The following is a 21,517-nucleotide window of genomic DNA, read 5'->3' on the forward strand; positions in this document are numbered from 1 at the left end:
CTAATTCAATCAGGCAGGATCACAGCCATGTGATCCTGTGTGTGAAATATGTATATATATAATTAAATGTCTTCTGATTTGTTATGGCTGGTTGGCTGCATGTTTATGAGATCCTCAGATTCCAAACCAAAGTCAGAATCTGACCATTTTTTTATCTGTATTCATGTTAGATTCTTCTGTCATTGATAGGTTTTTAGTTTTTTTAGTTAATGATGAGAGAACTCCAGATGTTTGTTTCTAAAGATTGGCCAGAGGTTGCAAGAGTTCCTGAGAGGTCTTGCTGGTGACAGGGGGTTTTCTATAGATACACCTATGTGTTTTTGAGTGATACTTTGAGCTCTTGAGGGGATCTGGCTATGTGAGACTGTTTTGAAGGGATTAAAATTAAGTTCCATTGAGTTCTTCAGGGGGTCAAAGGGGACAGGTCATGATCAAGCTGTACAGGCTCCTTGTTTGTGGGGTTCTAACCATGTGTTGGTGTTTTAAAAGTTCCTTGAGATTCCCAGAGACAACTGAGATATTCTTCTGTTGCTACTGCTGGCTGGTATCTGCTTTGTATGATGTGTAGACAAACGGTCAGACAGGGAGCGTTGTCCCTGTCCTTCCTACAGTCTACAGTCCATTGAAGGTTAGACAGACCGGTTCAAAACAGGCAGTGGTGGCCCCTGACGTTTGGGGGCCCTTAGCACCTTGTCATGTGGGTTGACCTATTAGACTTTAGTGTACATCTCAGCAATTGGCTCCGGGTGCTTGACCTGAGGGCCCTGCCAACCAATCAGCAAGACGGAGCAGATGAACTGTCAGGATGGGACGGCTGTGGTGCGATGCTGCAGCAGCCTACGGCTGTGTGTGTGTGTGTTTTCTACTGCACACAGCAGCTGAGAGTCCAAAGGGCCGAACTCTTGTTTGAATAAGCAAGAGGAAGAGAAAATAAAGGTTAAATTCAATACATACCGATTTTTAACAATTAAAAGTCTGTTGACCACATACTGCCTGATTAACTCAATACTGGAGCTGGTCAGTGTATTAGCTAGCTGCCTGTGAGGGGTCCTCACTTAGATCTGATTCATATGCAACACTTTGAATAATAAACATCCTCAATGATCCACTTCTGTTAAACAGTAGACAGGAAATACACATGCAGCCAACCTCTTACCTAGCAACACAATGGTTGTAAAATAGGTTCAGTAGGGAGAATCCCATGAGTGGTGTAAATATAGTTTAATGTTTCCATCCCAATGACAAGAACATACTGGGGGCTGGGGGGGAGACCTTTCCTAATAGAGACACACTGGGAGATAATAACTGGGGAGAGTTAGTCACTTTTACAATGACACATTATAATATGAAATTGCAGATAGACTTTTAGCCTAGCCTTTATCTGACTATCAAAAGATGTGTCCACAAAAAACTGATGTGAAGAGGGAGAAGAATCTGACACTTGTGGCTTCCTGATTGTCAGGAGGTATTCCACTCAAGGGGACAATAATAAATAGAGAAGGCAATGTTAATAATTGCTAGAGGGTTAGGCTTAAAATCTTATCAGGGACAAATGGAAATAACGATCTCTGCAAACCCTGTAAAGCTTCCAGGAACCTGAGTCCTATCCTGAATATCACCTTTAGAACCACCAGAACTTCCATAGAACAGAAGAAAGATGCTATTTCACATCTGCTTGCCTGACAGGGAACAAGCACACCTCGAGCCATGTCAGGAACTGCACAATCCTAGAGCCCTGGGGGACACCCTGAAGGACCCCTGGAACCACTTCAACACCCCAACACCAATAGATCCTTTCAGGCTGAGAGGCTGTGATAAAAACAAGCTATGAGTCATCTGCTCAGCTCAGTCAGTGTTTCAAGTACATCAAGAAAAACCAAAAAATAAACAGTGGTTAAATTTAGTGACAAGGATGCTCCAAAGAACAGACCTTCTTTGACTCCGACAGCAGGAGGCTCTTCAGTGCAGTCATGTGCTGCCACCTGCTGGACACACATGAGTTAGGCCTCAACACAAACTACAGACATGCTGTCAGAGGAATGTGATATGTCAGAGGATCATTGTTTGCTGACTTTCAGTCTGTTGCATTTCCAGTTTTTAAACTAACATGCTACTTCTAATTCTATCTTTAGCATCACAATAATGCTTTGTATGCCTTTAGCAAATTACAAAGTGAGAAAAATACACGTGCACTTAACTCAGGTGGACTCAAAACAGGCTCACTGGTAGCTGACAACTCATATCTGAGGATGTTCATTTTACAACAGAGGGGTTTTTAAGCACAACCCGTTATAACACTTCCGCCAACAAACAGGATAATTTCTAAGAATATCACTCCTGTCTTTCAACTAAATTAGAAGTGACCATGATCCTGTTGCTCAGATTGAGAGACTGAACATCCGTTTGTGACATCAGATTGAGACCTGTAGGTACAGACGTTTGTTCTGTTTATATTCAGTTGTTACTTTTTAAGAAGGCTAGGATTAGAGCATTTAGCATTTTCAACAATATTGTTTGGTTTAATTATCCTGACAAATTGTTTGATTATTTGTATAAGGCAACATTCTCATGATAAGAATAAAAAAAAACTAGAGCATTGCTTATGTTGCCATTCAGTCAAAGCTGTGAGTAAAATACATTGTAACAGCACATTAAAAAAAACCTGGCCTCTTGCAGTATTTTGTGCATTTTCTCAAATAACTTTTTCATTTTTTATCATGATTATATTTCCCCATCACAATTTTATTATGTGACTTTGTACAATAAAAACAAAACAATTCATTACAAAATACAGATGCGGTACACAAAACTGTGCTAAATGTGATAGCGATAAAAGCCAGCTTGGTACAGTGACAGAGTTGACCGCCGTTTGACTGAGGAACCTCAGCTTCAGTTTTCCCGTCCACCAGCCAACAAAGACTTGCCACAACCTCCCTTTATTTGTGTTGGGAAACGTCGTTATATAGAATCTGCGTATGAATTTCAAATGAATTCACACGGAAGCAGTTTACGTTTGTTACACTCAGCGTGAGTGAAGTCAGGAGTACATACTTGTTTTCAATAGCAGGGCTGGAAAACGCTGCCTATGATGCTGCAAACAAAATGAACACAATTCATATACCAGGGCCAATACAAAAGACAAAATAATACAAAGTAATACAATGTTACATGTGAATCAAGATAAACAAGTTGAACAAGATGGAGGAGCATAGCATCTTGGGAGGAAATTACATGGGCTTGGTTTTTTGGCATTAAAAGAAAACAGCAGAGAACGGTGAAATATTCCCAGAGAAGAGGAGGAAACGCTGACAGCTGTGTGTTTTTATGTGAATATATTTGTTCATGTGAGCAGTGACCCAAAACACAGGATAGTTCTAACAAGAGTTCTTACAATGGGAATATGAGGGAGGAGAGACTGGTTCAGACAACACTGCCCCCTGGCTTTCACTTGATTATTACACAGTAATATGGTCAAACTGTATACTGTAACTGATGGGAGATGATTGACAGGTGCTCTGACAATCAAGGCTGGCAGGCTGGCAAAAAAAAATAATACACTGTAAAAATGTGTAGGTCCTCCAGAGTCATTAAAATATCTTCTTCTTCTTGTTCTTTTCCAAGGTCCTGTAGATGGAAGAGCAGAGAAGAAGAGTCAGTGTTTGAAGCATCACACAGAATGAGCTGCCTTCATCTCTCAGCCTGCAAGCTTTGATGCTATTGTTGCTGTTGTGACTTTTATGAAGAAGTGAGCGTAGCTAGACAGACATAATACTAAGATGTTATAACCATGATGAACTGAAAGTGTGTGTTGACCTGGAGGCGTCTAACTTCTGCTGCTCCAGGATCCTCTGCTGGGTCTCCCAGCTGGCCTTCTCCTCCTCGTGCTGCCGGCGTTTCTCTTCCAGCTCTCTGTGCTGGGCCTCCAGGTTCTTTTTCATTTGCTCGTGACGTCTCTGGAGCTGTAGGGCCACCACAGAGCAAAATGTCAAATTTACAAAGGAACTCCAACTGATAAACATGAAGGGTTTTTTTTTTGTTCAGCAGCATCATTGGTTTACCTCAACCTCTGAGTCTCGGAGCTTTTGGAGCTTCTCTTTGACCTTCATCTCAAACACTTGTTCCATTTCTTGTTCCATCTTCTTCATCTTGGCCACATGCTCCCGCCGCTCCTCCTCCATCTGGGCTAGAGGACTCCTGAAGACACAAACTAGGTTCATGCAAACAGCACACTGTGGTGGGCCTTTGGATAGCCACACATCTGTGACATCTCAGACGGACATTGCCCGACAGTGTTGAGGAGAGATGCGCTCCCACCCAACTTAAAAAAAGTGGGAGTGATGAAAAGGAGAAGAAGCAGGACCAGGGAAGGAGGAAGGAGCCGGCTTGCTCCCCTTCCCTGGAAGCCCTCTGTGGCAGGTGGCTTCCAGTAAGGGGTGGAGCTGGAAGGTGACGGGGGCTATTCAGGAGAACAGGCTTTATGACAGTAAACACTAAGCCCTGCTGATTCTACACACATGTGCACACCAATTAGAAAAAACTCAAGCACTTTCAATGAGCCATGATTAGAGGAGCCTCGTAGCACAATGCTAAACATATGATTTCATGTTAGAAATGGCAGTAAGTCATGAACAGTGTTGGGCACGTTACTTTGAAAAAGTCATTATTTATAGTTACTAGTTACTTTCCCCAAAAAGTAACTGAGTTACTACATGATAAAAGTAATTAATTACAAGGAAAGTAACTATTGCGTTATTCCTCCACACAGACGGGCTCCGTGACGTGCTGTATCACTCCGCCTCTTCCATACAGGATGATCCAAACAGCTGATAGGCGGAGTGATACAGGGCGTAGCAGGGCCTGCCTGTGTGGAGGAATACCGAGTGAGTACTATTGAGTTGGTTAGTTCCAGATCAACAGCCTTTTCTGACCAGTTGATGAACTGAAAAAATGTGTTATGTCCTACACTTAAACGGGTGTATTATTTTCTGATGGGACTTCTTGAGTCAAGTAACGGCGCATTTCGTTGTCATAACAGCGTTGTAACAAGGAAGCAGTAACTTTTTATTGTTACTGAAAAAAGTAACGCCGGTGTTTTAAACGCCGTTGTTCCCATCACTGGTCATGAGTAAGATTAATGAGTAATTATGTGAGTAGTTAACTTGCATCATTGTATGATAACTTATAACTGTGTTATAACCTGTTTATACTTTTAATAACCCAATTATGAACCAGTCATAAGGGTTTTACTGTAAAATGCAACAGATTCCTTTATTATCCTGCTTGATGAGAAACAGAAAGGCAAAAAGGGAAAGAAAAGAAAGTCCTAGGAGGCAGGGAGAGTGAAACTGATCACAGAGCAGTAAAAGCAGATGGTTTGGTGAGGTTAAAGAAGTGAGGTAACACTTACATGCCGTCAGTCGTGTCAGGTCTAAAAACAAACAACACAGACACTTAGCATGCTGCCATGAACCATGCATCAGCTTGTGAGGGTGTGCTAGTGATCAGTGACAGCTGCAGCCAGATCAGTGTCAGATGGGACCTGAATTAGTGCTGTGAGATTAGACACCACTGATACCAGTGGTTGGTTAGTGGGCTGTTAGTTCTGGGATGTTTGGGCCTGGGCGTGGATTAAAGCTGCTTTACTGACAGCTTGCCCCTTTTAATCGGCAGGTCACCTGCCCCAGACTGTGACCTCTGAACTGCAGGTTCCCCCCTCGACCAACATGATCCCATCAGGTCACTACAAATGTGCATTTCATACACAACAACAACACAGCAGTGGGTGGACTGTGGTCATCAACTCACTTGGCCAGCTGGCCCTTGGCCTTGTTGTTGTCCACACCGTTGCAGGTGACTGCAGCTAGTTTCTTGCTGCGGTAGTTTTCATAGTGAACATTGTTTGTCACATCCTTCAGGTCCTGCATGTGGGTCCTGGAACACAACAGGAATACACACAGTCAGTCACTCTGGAGCTTCTTCATTTTCCCCAAGTGTTAGTGTGCTTGAAGTTTTGGAGATCAATACTTCATTTGAAAAGATTTTGACTTTGGAGGAATACTTTTTCTATTACTGCAAATTTGCACACAACGACACAACAATATTTCAATGACATGCATTATCATTAACAGTAAATGGATCAAACTGAAAAGCAACTGTAACTGTATTTGAATTAACCCCGCACAAGCAAAGGTAAATTATGGAGTATTCAAAATAAAAACAATTTGCACTAATTCTTCACATTTAGACTTAGAGATACATGCATGTGGATTCACAAGAGAAATAATTATGATAAATAAGAAAAATACCACGTTAAAACAAACTTTTCAATACATAACAATAAAAACAAATGAACAACTCTAATATGAAAATTCAGTTTGGTTTACTTTGCATTTTACTCACCTGATGAGCATGTTCCGGAGGATTGTAAAGTCACAGTGGTCTCCATTCTCCACTGTAGGACAAACACAACACAAGTGATTAGAACAATATAACATGTCAGAGCAGGAAAAACAGACAACAGTGGAAACATAGAAACTTACCAAATAAAAACTATTATTCCATTACATAAACTACAATAAACTATTACTCTAATGATTGCTAATGATTGAGGAGAATATATCTATTAACCTGTCATAAAACATAAATGTACATGTTGACATCTATGTGCCAGACTTCCTCATTTCCTTGTTCCTATGACCTTACACTGTATATAGGTCATATGATTACATTATGTAGTTGCCTTGCAGGTTTGACATTAAGTGTGTTATCCTTGGAGCAACATACATAGGTAGTTGACTTGCTTTGCAAATGTTAAGACAATGTGAGACAATCTATGGTGCATTCAGTTGTATCTAAGTTTATTTATGTTACAACTTATCTAATAATAACCTTTGATATGCAGTTATGTTGATGTGTAGACTAATCGAAAATAACTGATAACTACTAATAAATTATCATCCCTCTACTAACAAGTGTATTTAATAAACAAATGATGGTGTGTTCTGCTTCTACTTAGAGTCTTTGTTGGTGTTATCACACATGTAATGAGCTGTTGTCTGGTTTTTCCATGGCGGCATGTGTGGATGTTTGTAGTACCACAAAGTGTCATGTGGCACAACAAGCAGCTTTTTCTGTTCCTCCTACAGCTGTGAGAGCTTTGTGCAGACTGCGGTGGTGGATTGTCTTCCACACCTTCTCAGAGGCCTTGCCCTCTCACTCTCTCTCCCCACCCTCGCTCTATATTTATGCTGACATGGAGCCAGAACATGTTTGGTATTCCAGAACTCGCTCCTCAGTTTCATAATAGTATTTCTACCAGCCACCCACCAGGCCGTGCTTCATTCAGCTGTTCAAGATGAAACAGACACAACCCATGATCCGGTGTGTTGCATTCACTGCCACCTATTCATGTGTCACATTCACACCGTGCATGTGTCCTCATCACTTTAAGCTGAGCATGTAATGTTTCGCATGTTACACCACAATGGCACAGCGACTTCCTGTAGCAGGTAAAACAGGACTCTCATATCCTGTTCTGGGCAGAATCATGTCTGGGTTCTCACTGTATGTCACCATGGTAATCTGTTCTGCTTCCTTGTGTTTTCTTCACATTAAATCTTCACCATGATTTGATTGAAACCATTAGTTCACCTGAAAATAGTGATGTAATCATCAGTCATATACAGTATATGACTGATGATTACATTAACTGGTACAGTGGGAACTGCTTATACTGATCATGGCTACACTGATCTACTGATCAAAAGCCTTGTGACAGAATCATTCTGTACAATAATACGCTTTGAAGAATTAAATAGTCTGCTTACAGTCTGCATTCTGGTTTTTGTCATACATGACAATATAGATATGCATCACTTGTTGTCTAGTACTGCATGCATGCATAGACACAAGTGCGTAACCACCGGTAACAAACCAGACAACAAAACAATACCATGTGCTGATAAGCCTTGAATTCTGCAGGGTTTCAATTTTAGTATGAACATTCATTTGCTGATATGAAAATACAAGTACCGGTAGGCATGTTTCAAATTCCTCCTCCCTGAAATATGTACATAACATAATGTGCTATGTAATTGTTGGCCCCAAGGTTTTATTTTTAAAATGTATAAAGTATAACCAGAGACGTTCTAATATAACCCTTGTGTGTGTATGTGTGCATGCTCAACACTGGGATAAAAGAAGAACAATAACACATGGATTGTGTTACTGCTTTGCAAACCAACTGCAGATATCGGTGTGTTTACTTCTATGTGTAAATGTACAGAGTGGGATCAGTTGACCTTGGACCTCTCACCTTCAGCCACACCCCATGGGTACTGTCTCCCGCGCACTCGTTTTCCATTGACCTCGATGATGGTGTTACTACCGACTACAGCCAGGGGTAAGCGATCCTGCAGAGAGGAGGGAGGGGGCACAACTGTTGCACAGCTCGCATGTACTGTAATGGCTATAAATACACTGTAGGCTGTGAGGACATACTAATGTACAGCATGAGGTGAATTTAAAACATACTGCATTGGAGAAATAACACAGCACATGTGAATTTAGAGATCCTGAAATAGAGCATGAGAGTAAAAGTAACAAAGCGGATCATACGTCAAGGGAAACCAAAAAATCACGGACCTTGATTTTCCTGATCATCTTCATCTCTTCCTCATCATCTGTCTCTGGGAACTTGTAGATTTTGATTTTGTGCTCCTGGATTTCTTTCATGATCTGCACGTAACATAAAAAGAGTCAAATCATTATGGATGGTAACAAGGCAACTGCACTACACACACAAACGAACAGAGGTCTTCAGCACCACTGGGACTTTACTTTGACCTCTCTTCATGGCCACCTTTGACTTTAACCATGAAGTTATGTCAAGTCAAATGTATTTTATTAAGCAGATATCGACTGTAGGTGTGCAGGTCAGCTGAAGGTAGATCAGAGCAGTGCACCATGCAGACGTACAGTCTGCTGAGATGCAGAGGAACGATCTCTCAGCCACTGTATCTGTCCAAAAACATAGCTTCATTATCCACAGTGCGTTCAGTGGTGTTGTCCACAAGCTTCATGTCTTTATGGACAATAGTAGGACTGTGGGGTCAGGACAGGAAGCTGCGGGGGACGGGACACAATGTGACTTTTGTTAACTCTGGCATAAGAGAGAGGACAGTTGCTCGAAGCCTGAAGGGGGCTAGGGCCATGACCACTGCCAACCCACCAACTGGAGAGCCTTGTTTTGATGCTTGAAAGACTTTGAAGAAGTTGGATATATGTCCCCATGACGTCTTCTCCTGGCCGAGGCTACATCCATTACAGATGGCTGTGATATGGCATCTTTGGCATGTGTGGACAATCTCAACTTCAAGTAGTTGAGAAATCACTGGGCAGGATGGAGCAAGTCTCCTTTTTACATTTGGAAATGAACTGATTTTTGGACATAAACAACACTGACCTTTGACTTGGAGTTAATTTGAGTCTGCATGTGAAAATTAATATTTTTTTGGCCATGTTAACAGTTTTGTAGGAACGTTCAATTCAATTTCAATTTCCTTTTATTGTCATCGAGCATTAAGCACAACAAAATTTAAGTGCATCTCTCGTTGATGATTTAAGAGGGGAAAAAAAGAGATAAAAGAATTATACAAAGATTATTTAAGATATACGTATATTAAAAAAAAGAATTAAATCCAAATCTTTTATAGTGGTGACGATAGTGATCAGAGCAACATAAACAGCACAGTGACCCTGGAACAAATGTTAGGCATAAAAATGTATCAAGTAAGAAATCAAGCAAACCTGTCTCTTGAACTGTTGACACTCCTCAGGAGTCATTGTGTCAGCTTTGGCGATTAGGGGAATGATGTTGACTTTTTCATGTAACCGTTTCATGAATTCAATGTCGAGGGGCTTCAGACTGGGGGGAAACAGCAGAGAAGAGACGGGCAAGGATGTCAGCTCCAGGTAAAACAATCACAAAAACACAAAGTTGTTTACTATGACACTTCACTAGCAGGCAAATTGTGTATAGTGCTTTTTATTTTCCCAGAGAGCCAACAAGGCCTTGTTCAGTACCCCACACCTTGCTACCAGGATCAACAGCACTGGACTGTAAAACCACCCTTTGTTACAGGCAACACACTGTGTATTAGTGTTAATGCCTGGCTGTAGCCACAGCCAAGACACATGGGTCTCCAGGTCAGTGAGCTCAGCCAGATTATACTATGTTATTCCTGCCTGGTGGGCCGGTTGGAAGCCAGAGAAAGCGTTTAGACTGCTGAACTCCTGGCCACCTGAGGATGAGGCAGCAGGGGAGCAACCCTCACACACCAGCTGAAATCAACAGCTTCTTTACTTCATAATGAGGTGAGGGGAAACCTCTTCAAAGACAGTGGTAAGGTAACCACCTAAAACTGACAACTTGACAGGGCCCAGGCTGATTCTTGGTGAGGCTGGTATGTGACAAAGTGATGCAACGAGGGATAGAAAAGTAGGAGTTATGTTACCACTTTTATATAGGACCTATCAGAAATCACTGAGGTGAAATATCAGGGTACAACTGAGCTTATAGTTAAAGACCAGTGTGATAACTGCTCCTTACCATGAAATATTCTATGTGCAAACTAAGTATATACAAACTAGGAACATAGAAAATAAATATAACCCTGCAGTGTGTAGTTAGGCAATCACACATGTGTTTGTGAACTAATCACAATCTAGTTGTGGGTGTGGGTGAGTGGGTGTGTTTACAGACTCCCAGTGTCTGGAGGCCACAGAGCCATCAGCAGGGGGCAGCAGCTCTGGTTGGCTGGTCCGGTGATACAACGACAACCTTGGTATTTTCTCACTAACTATTGCAGCTATCTCCTGTGTTGCTCCTCATGGATGTATCATGGGTCCTGTTTGCTCTTCCCAATACATCTCTCATAATCTCTTGTCAGTCGACCTTTTCATTGACAAGACTCTTTCCTGCCAAAAACAAATCACCAAGTGACTTGCAGACGCTTAAGGACTTTACACCAGACACCAGCAGTAAAGATATATCCAAACTTCTTCATAGTAACTGATCAAAGTTTCAGATTGGTATTATCAGACTTCAAGATTCATATCACTACTGTATATCCAAGGAACTCACCAGGCTGGATGAGCATGTTGAAACACGCTGACATCATCTTGGTGTCATTTTGGATTGTGATCTCAGCTTTAACAAGCAAACCGAGCTCTTGGTTCTATTTTCCTCTAATTGAGCAACAGCAAGAAAACATTGAAATGTGCTCCCTTTTGCTTTTTGGCCATTTCAGGCAGCATGTCCCAGTCTGTGGTTCAAAGCCATCAGAGCTGTACAACACACTTGGCCAGCTTCTGTTTTTAAATGTTTTGTTTTGTTTCACATGTCAAGGATTTTTTTTTCTAGACAATTTTTAAGCCCTAACCAAAGTTGTCCTGTTCTGTGTTAGTTCAAGTTTGTTTATTGTCATTTAACATGTTGAAACCATGAAAGAACAAAACACATTACTCAGGTCGAGCAGTGTACAGGATTTAAAAAAAGAAACAGACCTATAATAATACATAATTAAAATGGCCTTAAAATAAATGAGAATAGACACCAAAATAGTTACACCAAAACGATTTAAGTGGCAGATTTGTGATTTTTATATCAGCTTGTTTTTTACTGTCACTTCATTGTGCTGCTGGGACCTGAGTACAAATTTTGTGATCTCCATGTAAAAGCGTGTTCTATAATGACAACAAATTAACCTTGAACATTATAATAATACACCAGATTCCGTGGTTAGCAGGATCCCTGCAGTACCTACCCATGTCCAGATGGGGCGATGAAGTACAGGCAGCATTGCACTCTGTTGTCCGGCATCTGTCGCCTGTTGACTCGAGACTCTGCGTTGAGGTAATCTTCGAACTTGCTGTCAATGTAATCGGTGACTGGCTGCCAGCTGGGAACCACACACCATCCACATCAGTTTGACTTATACAGTGTTTTACAATCATCATATAAGTTTCATATACCAATGACAGATGAGCTCACCAGTTACTGTTGTCAACGGCATCGCCAAAGCCAGGGGTGTCAACGATGGTGAGCAGAAGATGTACACCTCCTTCCTTTACTAGGACCTTTGACTGTTCCACCTGCAGACACAAGGACAGAAACCAGTTGAGGAGTAATTACAGGGTAGGGTTTGTCATCACATTTTGTAAATACATGGAATGTATTCTAAGTGTCAAATCAATGTCATCATTTATAACTTTTTCACAGTAAAATCTGAAAACAATTAGTCCTGTGTTCTACATCATGTTGTTGAGTTGTTTCCTTACACTATCACAAATGTTTCCACCCATTCTCACATCAAAAAGGTCTGCAATCACATCCTCTATCCTCAAACCTACGATGATACATCAAAAACCCCAGCTATACAAATATAAGTAATATACCGGTAGTAAATATTCAAGTCCCATGCAAGGCAAAGGCATCATTGACATAATTAATTAATTAATGAACATAAAAAAATGTTTTGAGGGGACATGTCAGGGCTTTAAGTGTCAAATTTGTTTCCTTAGGAAGTATGACCACTGACATAAAATGGCTCAATACATAAGATCATAACAGAGTGAATGAATGAATCACAGCCAGCTCAAACCATGCTGCGGCCACTACGCACAATTTAGGATGAGCACAGGGCCTTGAAAAGGCAGCAGAGGGGAGGAGGAGAGCGCTGTGGTGAACAAATCTGCCTCTGACCACATCAGAGAGGCCAGAAGGACTGAGTTCTGATCAGCATGGGGTTGAGGCAGAACCCGTGATTAGCAGATGATGAGCTTTCATTTCATCAGCAGATCTGAAGCAGACTTTGTCAACCACCGCTCTCATATCAGAGAGCCACAGCCCAACAGGCTGAGTGAGGCCGACACAGGAGGAGTTGCTCCATACAGCACTTCCACATAGAATCAGCATTACCACATACATATGTAATAAACAGCCCGAGTCTAAATATTCATTGTTTTTAACTGAGGACTTAAGATACAAATGTCCACTAACAGCTTCTGTGGTAACATCGCCTGTAAACAAAGTCATTTTTAACTTAAGTATATTTTTGATTAAATATTTCTATTAGAAATTAGTCAGTGTATGTTGTTCTTTTATTTACATCATAACACATACAGCAAGGTAGGGGTGGTTAATTGGCCCAATTTCCCGATTCGATTAGATTACGATTATTGAAGTCTCGATTCGATTACAGACCGATTTTCGATTATTAACGATTATCGATTCGATTTTCGATTATTAATGATTATTGTTATGATTATTATCAGTCAGTTGCTGAATTATTATTAGCCTATTTTTATTTATTGAAAACCACAGATTAATTTTCTCTTTGTGCGTTGATTGCTTGTTGGCTCATTTTTTGATTCTTGGATTTTTTGTTACAATAAGTTACTTTAACTGATCATGGACCCTTTGTATTTTTGGAAGTGTCACAAAGGAGATTTAAATTAGTAAGTCTATTTTTTTGAAAGACAGATGCAACACATATTTTACTGTAGGCTTTAGATAATGTACACATAAAAACAGAACACAACACACGTAACTAGTGATCAAATAATATTGCTCTGGAACAACCAGCTTGCACACATTTTACTTTAGCCTACTGTTATAAAAACAGAGCACGCTGTGTAACTTCAACTTCAGTGATCAAATCATTGCTCTGGAGCAACCAGATTCTTTATGGAGGAAGACCAGCTGGTCCTCATGTTGTGACGTGTTAACAGCGCTAAAGCCAGAATTAAAACAGTTTTTAGCAGCTTTACTGCTATGGTTGTAGCGATGCTAATTTCTGTTAGCCCGTCTATGGTGTTTTACATTATACAACGTTAGCATTAAGCTAGCGGACTTTATGCTTCAAAAGCAAGCTCACTGCTGCCTGTCTGTCCCATAGAAAAACATGACAGCGGCAGCCTAGTTTGGAACATGAACCACGTGACCGCGCTGGCGGCGACATCAAAAGCTGTCGCCACTCAATTGTATCGATCTTTGTCTCGCTCCGGCACCGTTAGCACCTTGTTAGCACTAGAGTGCCTATAGAGATCTCGCTATAGGCACTCTAGTTAGCACCTACACACTTGCTCGCTAGCTCAGTTACACAGCCTCTTGTTATGACAGACAGACCGCTCCACCTTGTGGTTAAATCCTGTATGACATCCAGTAACAGGAGGACTCGCCTTTGTATTACAATTTGAAAAAAAAAAAAAAAAAAAATTGAATTTTTTTTTTTTTGAAAAATATAAATAATCGATTCATAATCGGTCATTTAATAATCGCGATTAATCGATTATCGATTTTTTTCACCACCCCTACAGCAAGGCACTCTGGATGTCTCTTCAGAAAACAGACTGAATGGTAACCACCAGTAGGAGCATCAAGATGACCCTGGGAAACTTCTGCTCTGACAAACAGCGGACGGGATCTGATCTGATGTCAGATATGATAGCTGGACAATGCGTGCTCCATCTGCTTTGATAATTGAGTTCATGTCATGACTCATGACTCATAAACAACAGTCAAGACCTACAATGGTCATCTTGACTGATTGAAGTTGGGTCCATTGATTAATGTTGCTGATGTCAAATTGTGACCCCACCATCTGCTTCCTCCAGTCTTCAACTGTCTGGCCCTGAAGGTGAACCTGGCGTTGTGTTCAAGGCTGGACATGTTGTTCACTCTGGAGCTTGTCTGTTCACCAAGAGTGATAATCGGACCAATCATAGCCTTTCTTTTAGCTCCTACTAGTCTGGCCATACGCCACATTCCCATCAACATGTTTTCTGCACTTTTGTTGTTATGTTAATCCTACAATTCCACCAACGCAGGAGTGAGTGTCTGGTGTGAAAAGTGTGTTATACCTGCAGGACTAACTTTTTTACTAGGAGCTCAGTGGCCCCCAACTTAAAGAGAATTTAGGGATCTGTCAAATATTGACATTTCCTTTTCATTTATGATGCTCATACACATTGGCCTGCCACCTGTAATGACAGATTCCAGATTCTTTGAGTGTTAAAAAAAAAAAAAAAAAACGTATTTACTGGTTGCACATGTGCAAGTACAGTAGATTAAAAATGTACTTGCACTGTCTCAAATTTCAGGGGCAAAATGCCTCCATGTAGGGCCAGTCTGAGCAGCCTGTCTCTGGCTGGCAGCCCTGACCTGTACACTGGCAAAACAAGACTAAGCTCAGTGCTGATGGTATAGCTGGCTAATCACCAAGTCCCTGTTGTTATCTGCTCTCCTGCCAAACCCAGCCGACACAGGCGTCTGCCCCGGCCTATCAACTCAACATTTAACACCCACTGTCAGCAACAATGGAGTCTATTACATATAGTCATCCTCCGGGCCAAATACATTCTCTGGCATGACCAGGAGAAAAAGCTCTCTGTGTATTTATTGTCTTGGTATCTGCGGCAACATCTAGAGGATATATGCTCGGCGCATTAAATTAAATATATTTAATTTAACGCATTCATTCATTCCATCTTAGAATGCAATATGCCCTAGAAACCTGAAAACCTCAGCTATTCCAACTGAGTGCCAGCAGTCTAAATCTCATTTAAACTTTTAAGAAGAGCTGAGAAGGTGTAATGGGCAGGTTAGCAAATTGGAAGCAGCAGTAGGACAAGGGCAGACAGAGTCCCCCAGAGTGTTGCCAGGGATTAGAGGAGATTTAGAGTAAAGTAGAGCACAAGAAACCAGTGAAGGGAAGATGCTCAACTAGATCTTCTGTACTAGCCCAAACTCATCAACACTACTAAAGGCAGAGAAGGCTGGAGCTCCTTCACACAAATGGTATCACCTTTCACTCTTCAAAAGGAGGTGTTAGTGCAACTATGTGACTGTGAGGTCTATTTGAAGAGACACCAAACGTAACCACTATATCATCTGTGTTGTTGTCACTGCAAACACAATGAAGACCTGAAGACGCGGATCATAAACATCATGTCTTTTACATTCAGTATCAGTATCATTCTATCAGAAAGACATCTGGAATATTATGACCTCATAAAGCATCTTTCTACAATAACTCACACAGATTACTTCAAGTGTTGATATGACTCTCTGAAATTCATTGAGAAATGTGAGTTAAAGTGAGTAAAAAACACAAAAAAATTGACCGACTGAATTAATTGACTGACTTTTTGTGTGTATATGGGTTACAAAAGATTTTAGAAACTTTGACTACATTTAAGTTTAATCAAACCTTTGCAGATCATTGTGGCATAAATAAAAGCTGGAATACCTTAGTCCCATTTTGTGGTAAATTTTGTGTACAATGTAGGAAAGAAATGGTGTCAACTGTCGAACTTTAACAACCATCAATCACAATTACACTGCCTAATATGAAATTATAACACCCTACCTCACCGTTGACAAACAGACTACCTCATTGTTAAAGCAGATGAACCGGTCTCACTGTCTGACATAAACTCCTGGGTGACAACAGCTGGGAGGAGCCGCCTCATAAAACATGAACTCACACAACAAATATTCAGCTCCTAGCTGTAACACTGAGGGGAAACAACACACCTGTGCTGCAGCAGCCTCGGGCTTCTGCACTTAAACTGTGACAATAACCTATCATGTTTCAATTAATGGAGACATTTCAAGATCTTTATGAGATTAAGTGATTAGTGGTGATGCTAAATCTACAGTGAGTATAGAAATGTCCCAAACTGTATTGAAGAAGAAGAAGAGAATAAATCGGAAGAAAGAGAATTACCTGAACAGTTTTTTTTATTCTATGCGAAGGACCCGGGTATTCAGGGGAGTAGAGGTCTGTGAGAAAGAGCGAGTTGATCAACGTCGACTTTCCCAGCCCAGATTCCCCTGAAAGACAAAGAGTCAGAGTGAGTGTGTGAGAGTGTATTTCATGATATACATGTTTTAATCCCCTTTTTCATGCTAGACTGACGAGCATGAAACAATGTCCAGATGTTTATCTCCTCCATTACTAAGGCAGTCTTTTGCTGTTTGACATTCTTTACATGTTTGACATTCAAAACTCTTTTCAGTACAGGAAATGGGTACCTTTAACTCCATTTTTCTTTTTCTTTTTTAAAAGGGCAAACTGTAATGTGGGATGAGGAAAGAAACAGCCAGGGTTTGAGTTCTATCCTGACAAATCCCTTTCCTGTCTACATTTCAGGAATCTAATCAGAGAATCATGGGAGGGGAGGAGAGGGGCAGGGAGAATTTCAACCACCACAGTCATTGTGGAGTCTCACTCTATTAAACGAAGAAGAACAGAAATTAAAAAGCACAGACTCCTTCAGTTCATATGAGGTTAAAGGATCTGCAACGTCATTTCATGCATCAACTGCCTGTCTGGATGGAAAAGCTGTTGTTTTCACCTGGGTTTTGTGTTCTTACAGTAACATTCTTCTCATCAGCTACACGGCAACAATTTCTTTTCCAGTGATTTTATTCTGAAAGACATCCGCATGTAAACTCATAATTCCTAATACTCTTACAGATTTCTAGAAACACGTTTCTTTGGAACATATTGCATGAGCAAAATCTGTACTGGGAAAATATTTTAAAACTTTGTTTCATACAAGTCTGTAGGATAATAAGCCTAGACTCTGAGGATTGGATGACCCAATAAATGTTAGCATGGTAAACATTACATAACTGCTAAAGCCACCCTGATCTGTAATCCCTAAAATAATGAACATTACTAACCATGAGTAAACTCTTTACTTTGGAGCTAATACTAATGTTAACTAGCATGTTAATTAATCTAGTATAATTTTGATGATTAATTAATCACTCCAATTATTCAAAATGTAAATAACATGGTTCTAATTGGATCTTGAATAAATACAAAAACTCTGCATGGACCAGGAGGTCGTAGATGTGGTAATTGTGCCTGTTAAGACTGGAGTGAGTGGAGGGCAACAAGGAGCTGCTGAACAAAGGCCTCAGTGTGAGAGAAGAGGCAGGCTCATGGCCATCTCCCACTGCAGCCAAAGAGCTGCTCCTGACCTTTACAAGTGGCTGGGGCCAAAACGCTGCCACTGCTGCCAGATAAGACCATACAAAAGGATCCTTCACTCAACACACTCTCAGAGCCAAATATTTTCCTAACTGGGTAAAGCCACATTTATCTTGCAAACTCAACATAAGTGATCATAACTGGTCTGTGATGAAACAGGCGAAGACCACTGTAAACACATTTTCAAGGCTGAGAGGGAATGATGAGCTCTTATTCATGGAGGGATGGTGGTTACCAGGGAGAGGCTGTGGCTCTGTGCAATGTGCGGGTGGATGCATATGATATAAATGTCAGCTTGAATTAAAGAAACTCAAGGCTAACAAGAACAGCGAGACTTAAGAGTGACACGGTTACAATACTGATCAAGGCCCAGTGGAAGGAGAAGGCAGATGAAGAGCTCTGGTTACACAAGAACAGGACTCATGACATTGAGAAGTGAGGATGTTAATGGTGGTAGTTGCCTGTGTGGAATGAGGTGGGGGATGGAGGGGGGTCTGCCACAAGACTGAAATTAGCTGTGGGGATCTGATGAGATGATGACTAGATCTGACTGACTCAAAGAAAATTCACTAATCTTGCTGCTCCATGTGTCAGACTGAGTCCACTCCACACAGTTAGGACTCCCTCCTATGGAAGAGGATTAGGGCCACTGTACCTGTGAATTCTGACTTTTCTCAGAATCCTGAGTTTAAAGTCTGCGCTGATCACTGGAGACTCTAGAGGCAAAAGTCCTCCTTTAACAGTCAGTACGTTTACATGCAGAGCTTAATCGAGCTATGCTCAAAATTTGATTTTGGCATCTAGTCGAGTTGGAGAACTCTGACTTTAGTCGGACTAAGGCATTTACATGCACTTCAGTTGTCCAGTTATAGTCGGATTAAGGCAATAATTTGGTTTTTTCAAGTGTCGTGTAAACGTACTGACTCTTGAATGAACCCCAGATGGAGGTTTTAGTGTGGCATTACACATCTAGGCCCTACACTCCTTAAACTGTCACTGCTGTGAGAGTTTGGTGTGTTCAGGTGGCTCCAGTTGGGTTGACAAATGGTGTAGTCTGTGATCCTTTATCTGGCGCAGTCGTGTGTGATCCCCAGTCTTCATAAAAAATCTGCTGAAGCCAGTCAGTCAGTGTGAACTGTACTCCAAGTCTTTTCTAAATCGTCAACGACTATGAAAATCATGTAGTGTGTCCCCAGTTTAACATCACTCAAATCAGCCCCTAAAACAAGGGAAAGTACAGAGTAGACACTTCATCTACTCCAGCATGACAAGTGTGTGACTTGGCAAATTACCCTGCTATTCTAATTACATGCTGCACACAGAATTGCCAGTGCACAGAGGGGGGGGGGGGGACTGCAGGGTGTGACAACATGAATGCAGGCAGGAGGGCGGGGGTGCTCTGATTGCTATGGAGACAGGCTCTTTGGCCCTGGAGGCAGGTAGACACACTGAAAGCCGCAGACTCAGTGGATGGAATGTGACATTGTGAAATCAGTGAGTGCAGCTTCCTGGTCAGGTAGCCGGCCCAGGACGACCAGCAGGAAGAGAAAGAAGGCCGCTCTCTGGGTGTGCCTCGCTTCAAATCGGCTACTCAGCCTTTGACTTTGGCTGCATTAATGGAATGACAGGAACGCCTCTGCCTCCCCCTCCTCCCCCACCACAACCGCCACACAATCCAAGAGACTCAAGCAACATGCACAAGTGCAAACACACACATACAGCAGCAGAGGGCTGCCTGCTGCTGAACAACAAACACTTGGATTTTTAAGTGCAGCTCTTCCTCCTCTCAGTCACAACAGCTACAAGACCAGTAGAATTGACCATGATGTGCAGTCACAGCTTAGTGTTGCTATTCATAGTGCACCTTGGATCATTTTTCCCATTGAATGAGGGAAATACAGACATGTGATGATGTTGCATATCTTGAAAACGTCTCAACCAAAAGGCTTCTTCACTTCTGAAGACTACACATGTTCAGCTAAAATGTTTTTGCTTTAAGTGGTTATTAAACCCAGCTGAACTTTACATGTTTTCCTTTGAGGAAGTTACATTCTGATATTCTAACAATATTCTATTCAGACCTCAGCACAGAAGGAAGGTTGTTTTACTGGACCTCTTAGCATGACTGAATTTTACACATGGTTCACTTAAGGTCCAGTGTGTAAAATGGGGGGAAAACTGTGACATCCAACATTCAGATTCTAGATTGCAAAGATGGCAAAGTGACGGTGGCCTTCGAGGACCAAAAAAACGTGTTTCCACGACTGGGAGTATTTCAGGAGCATGGAGCGATGAGGCGAAGATCTAAACCATTTGTCTGCCGTTTCCTCCTCCTTCTTTGGTTTATTTATGAACGCGAAACTCGCGAAACGTGTCTCTGGCTGGCTGGATTTTCTGCTCCGGCTACCTTCTGTAACAGTTTGTTGTCATGTATCCATGACAACAAACTTCCATTCATACTTCCCTGACGCAGAGTGGTATGCTGTGATAAGGCTTTAGAATAGTAGCTGTAGTATAGGCTCATTATATCACAGTTACTGTAACAACCAATCAGATTGCCAGATTTCACCTTTCTGTTTTATAAGTTGATTGATATAAAAGACAAAAAATAGAAAATGCAAGGCTCAATAATATTGCTATTATGTTTTCAGATCCCCGCATTCCACAAACCATGTCAGGGGGTTAGGGGTGAGGGTTAGGGACCTCAAGCCCCCCCTGCTCCCCTATAGTTCACACCCTGCCTGATTGTGTCTCAGTAGAGGACATCATGATGTAAAAAAAAATAAAAGTGCTAAAAAAGAATTTAAAATCATTACTCACCTACAACCATGAGTGTGAACTCAAACCCTCTCTTCACTGATTTTCTGTAAACTTGGTTTGGAAGATTTGCAAAGCCCACATAGCCCTCCAGGTTCTTTTGTTGCTGTGGACCAAAAACATTTTTTTTAGAGAGAAATCAATACAAACATCAAATAATAATACTGGGCATCCATTCACAGACTGTTCTGTCTTCAACTGGCATAGTTGAAGACAGAACAAAGTGATTTTGAGTGAATGTAGTGCAAAAGCGTTTTCCAAACTTTCATGGGGAATGAAGATTTTAGCTCAGCTAGAGAAAAATATGCATTATGGGGCGGAAAAGTCTTATCAATTGGCTATCTGCAAACATAGAGTATACTCTATATTTCCTTCATTTCATATTCTATTTCTTATTCTTATGCTCATTAAAATACAAAATTAAGAAAATACTTTATCACATCTCCTTTGACAACCGTGTTCCTCGATAATAGTGGAGAGATTGTTTGACAGTGAAATTGGACAGCTCTTTAGAGTCTATAGAGCGGCCCAGTGTGACTAAGCATGCTGATGTGAATGAGACAGAACTTACAGCTGGTTGGAGGGCAGACAGGTGGCAGGGACAGGACGCAGGTGCACGACCACAGAGAAGAGAA

General features: G+C 41.3%; 1 protein-coding gene across 2 annotated transcripts; it reads right to left on the reverse strand.

Annotated features, from left to right (window-relative positions):
• Window positions 1–2,731: 2,731 nt before the first annotated feature.
• On the reverse strand, window positions 2,732–20,982 carry LOC310994121 (septin-7-like). Of its 2 annotated transcripts, XM_083982703.1 has the most exons (13): window positions 20,886–20,982; window positions 16,791–16,897; window positions 12,053–12,153; window positions 11,826–11,960; window positions 9,808–9,925; window positions 8,644–8,736; window positions 8,315–8,411; window positions 6,400–6,451; window positions 5,806–5,931; window positions 5,408–5,428; window positions 4,059–4,194; window positions 3,814–3,959; window positions 2,732–3,624 (listed from the first exon to the last, which is right to left on the reverse strand). In XM_083982703.1, exons 1-13 carry the CDS (start codon window positions 20,893–20,895, stop codon window positions 3,588–3,590), a joined length of 1,179 nt encoding a protein of 392 aa, XP_083838829.1. In that variant the 5' UTR covers window positions 20,896–20,982; the 3' UTR covers window positions 2,732–3,587. The 2 variants fall into 2 exon arrangements, with proteins under 2 accessions (XP_083838829.1, XP_083838830.1); XM_083982704.1 differs by lacking the exon at window positions 5,408–5,428.
• Window positions 20,983–21,517: the final 535 nt, after the last annotated feature.

The sequence above is a fragment of the Trachurus trachurus genome (assembly GCF_905171665.1).
Source record: "Trachurus trachurus genome assembly, chromosome: 11".
NCBI classification, from domain to species: Eukaryota; Metazoa; Chordata; class Actinopteri; order Carangiformes; family Carangidae; genus Trachurus; species Trachurus trachurus.

Bases quoted from the DNA above. Each gene is read 5' to 3' on its own strand.
- LOC310994121 (XM_083982703.1), bottom strand. The intron at 12,154-16,790 runs GTAATTCTCTTT...TTGTGTCTGCAG, and splicing joins GAATAAAAAAAACTGTTCAG to GTGGAACAGTCAAAGGTCCT. The intron at 4,195-5,407 runs GTAAGTGTTACC...TTGTGTCTTCAG, and splicing joins CCTGACACGACTGACGGCAT to GAGTCCTCTAGCCCAGATGG.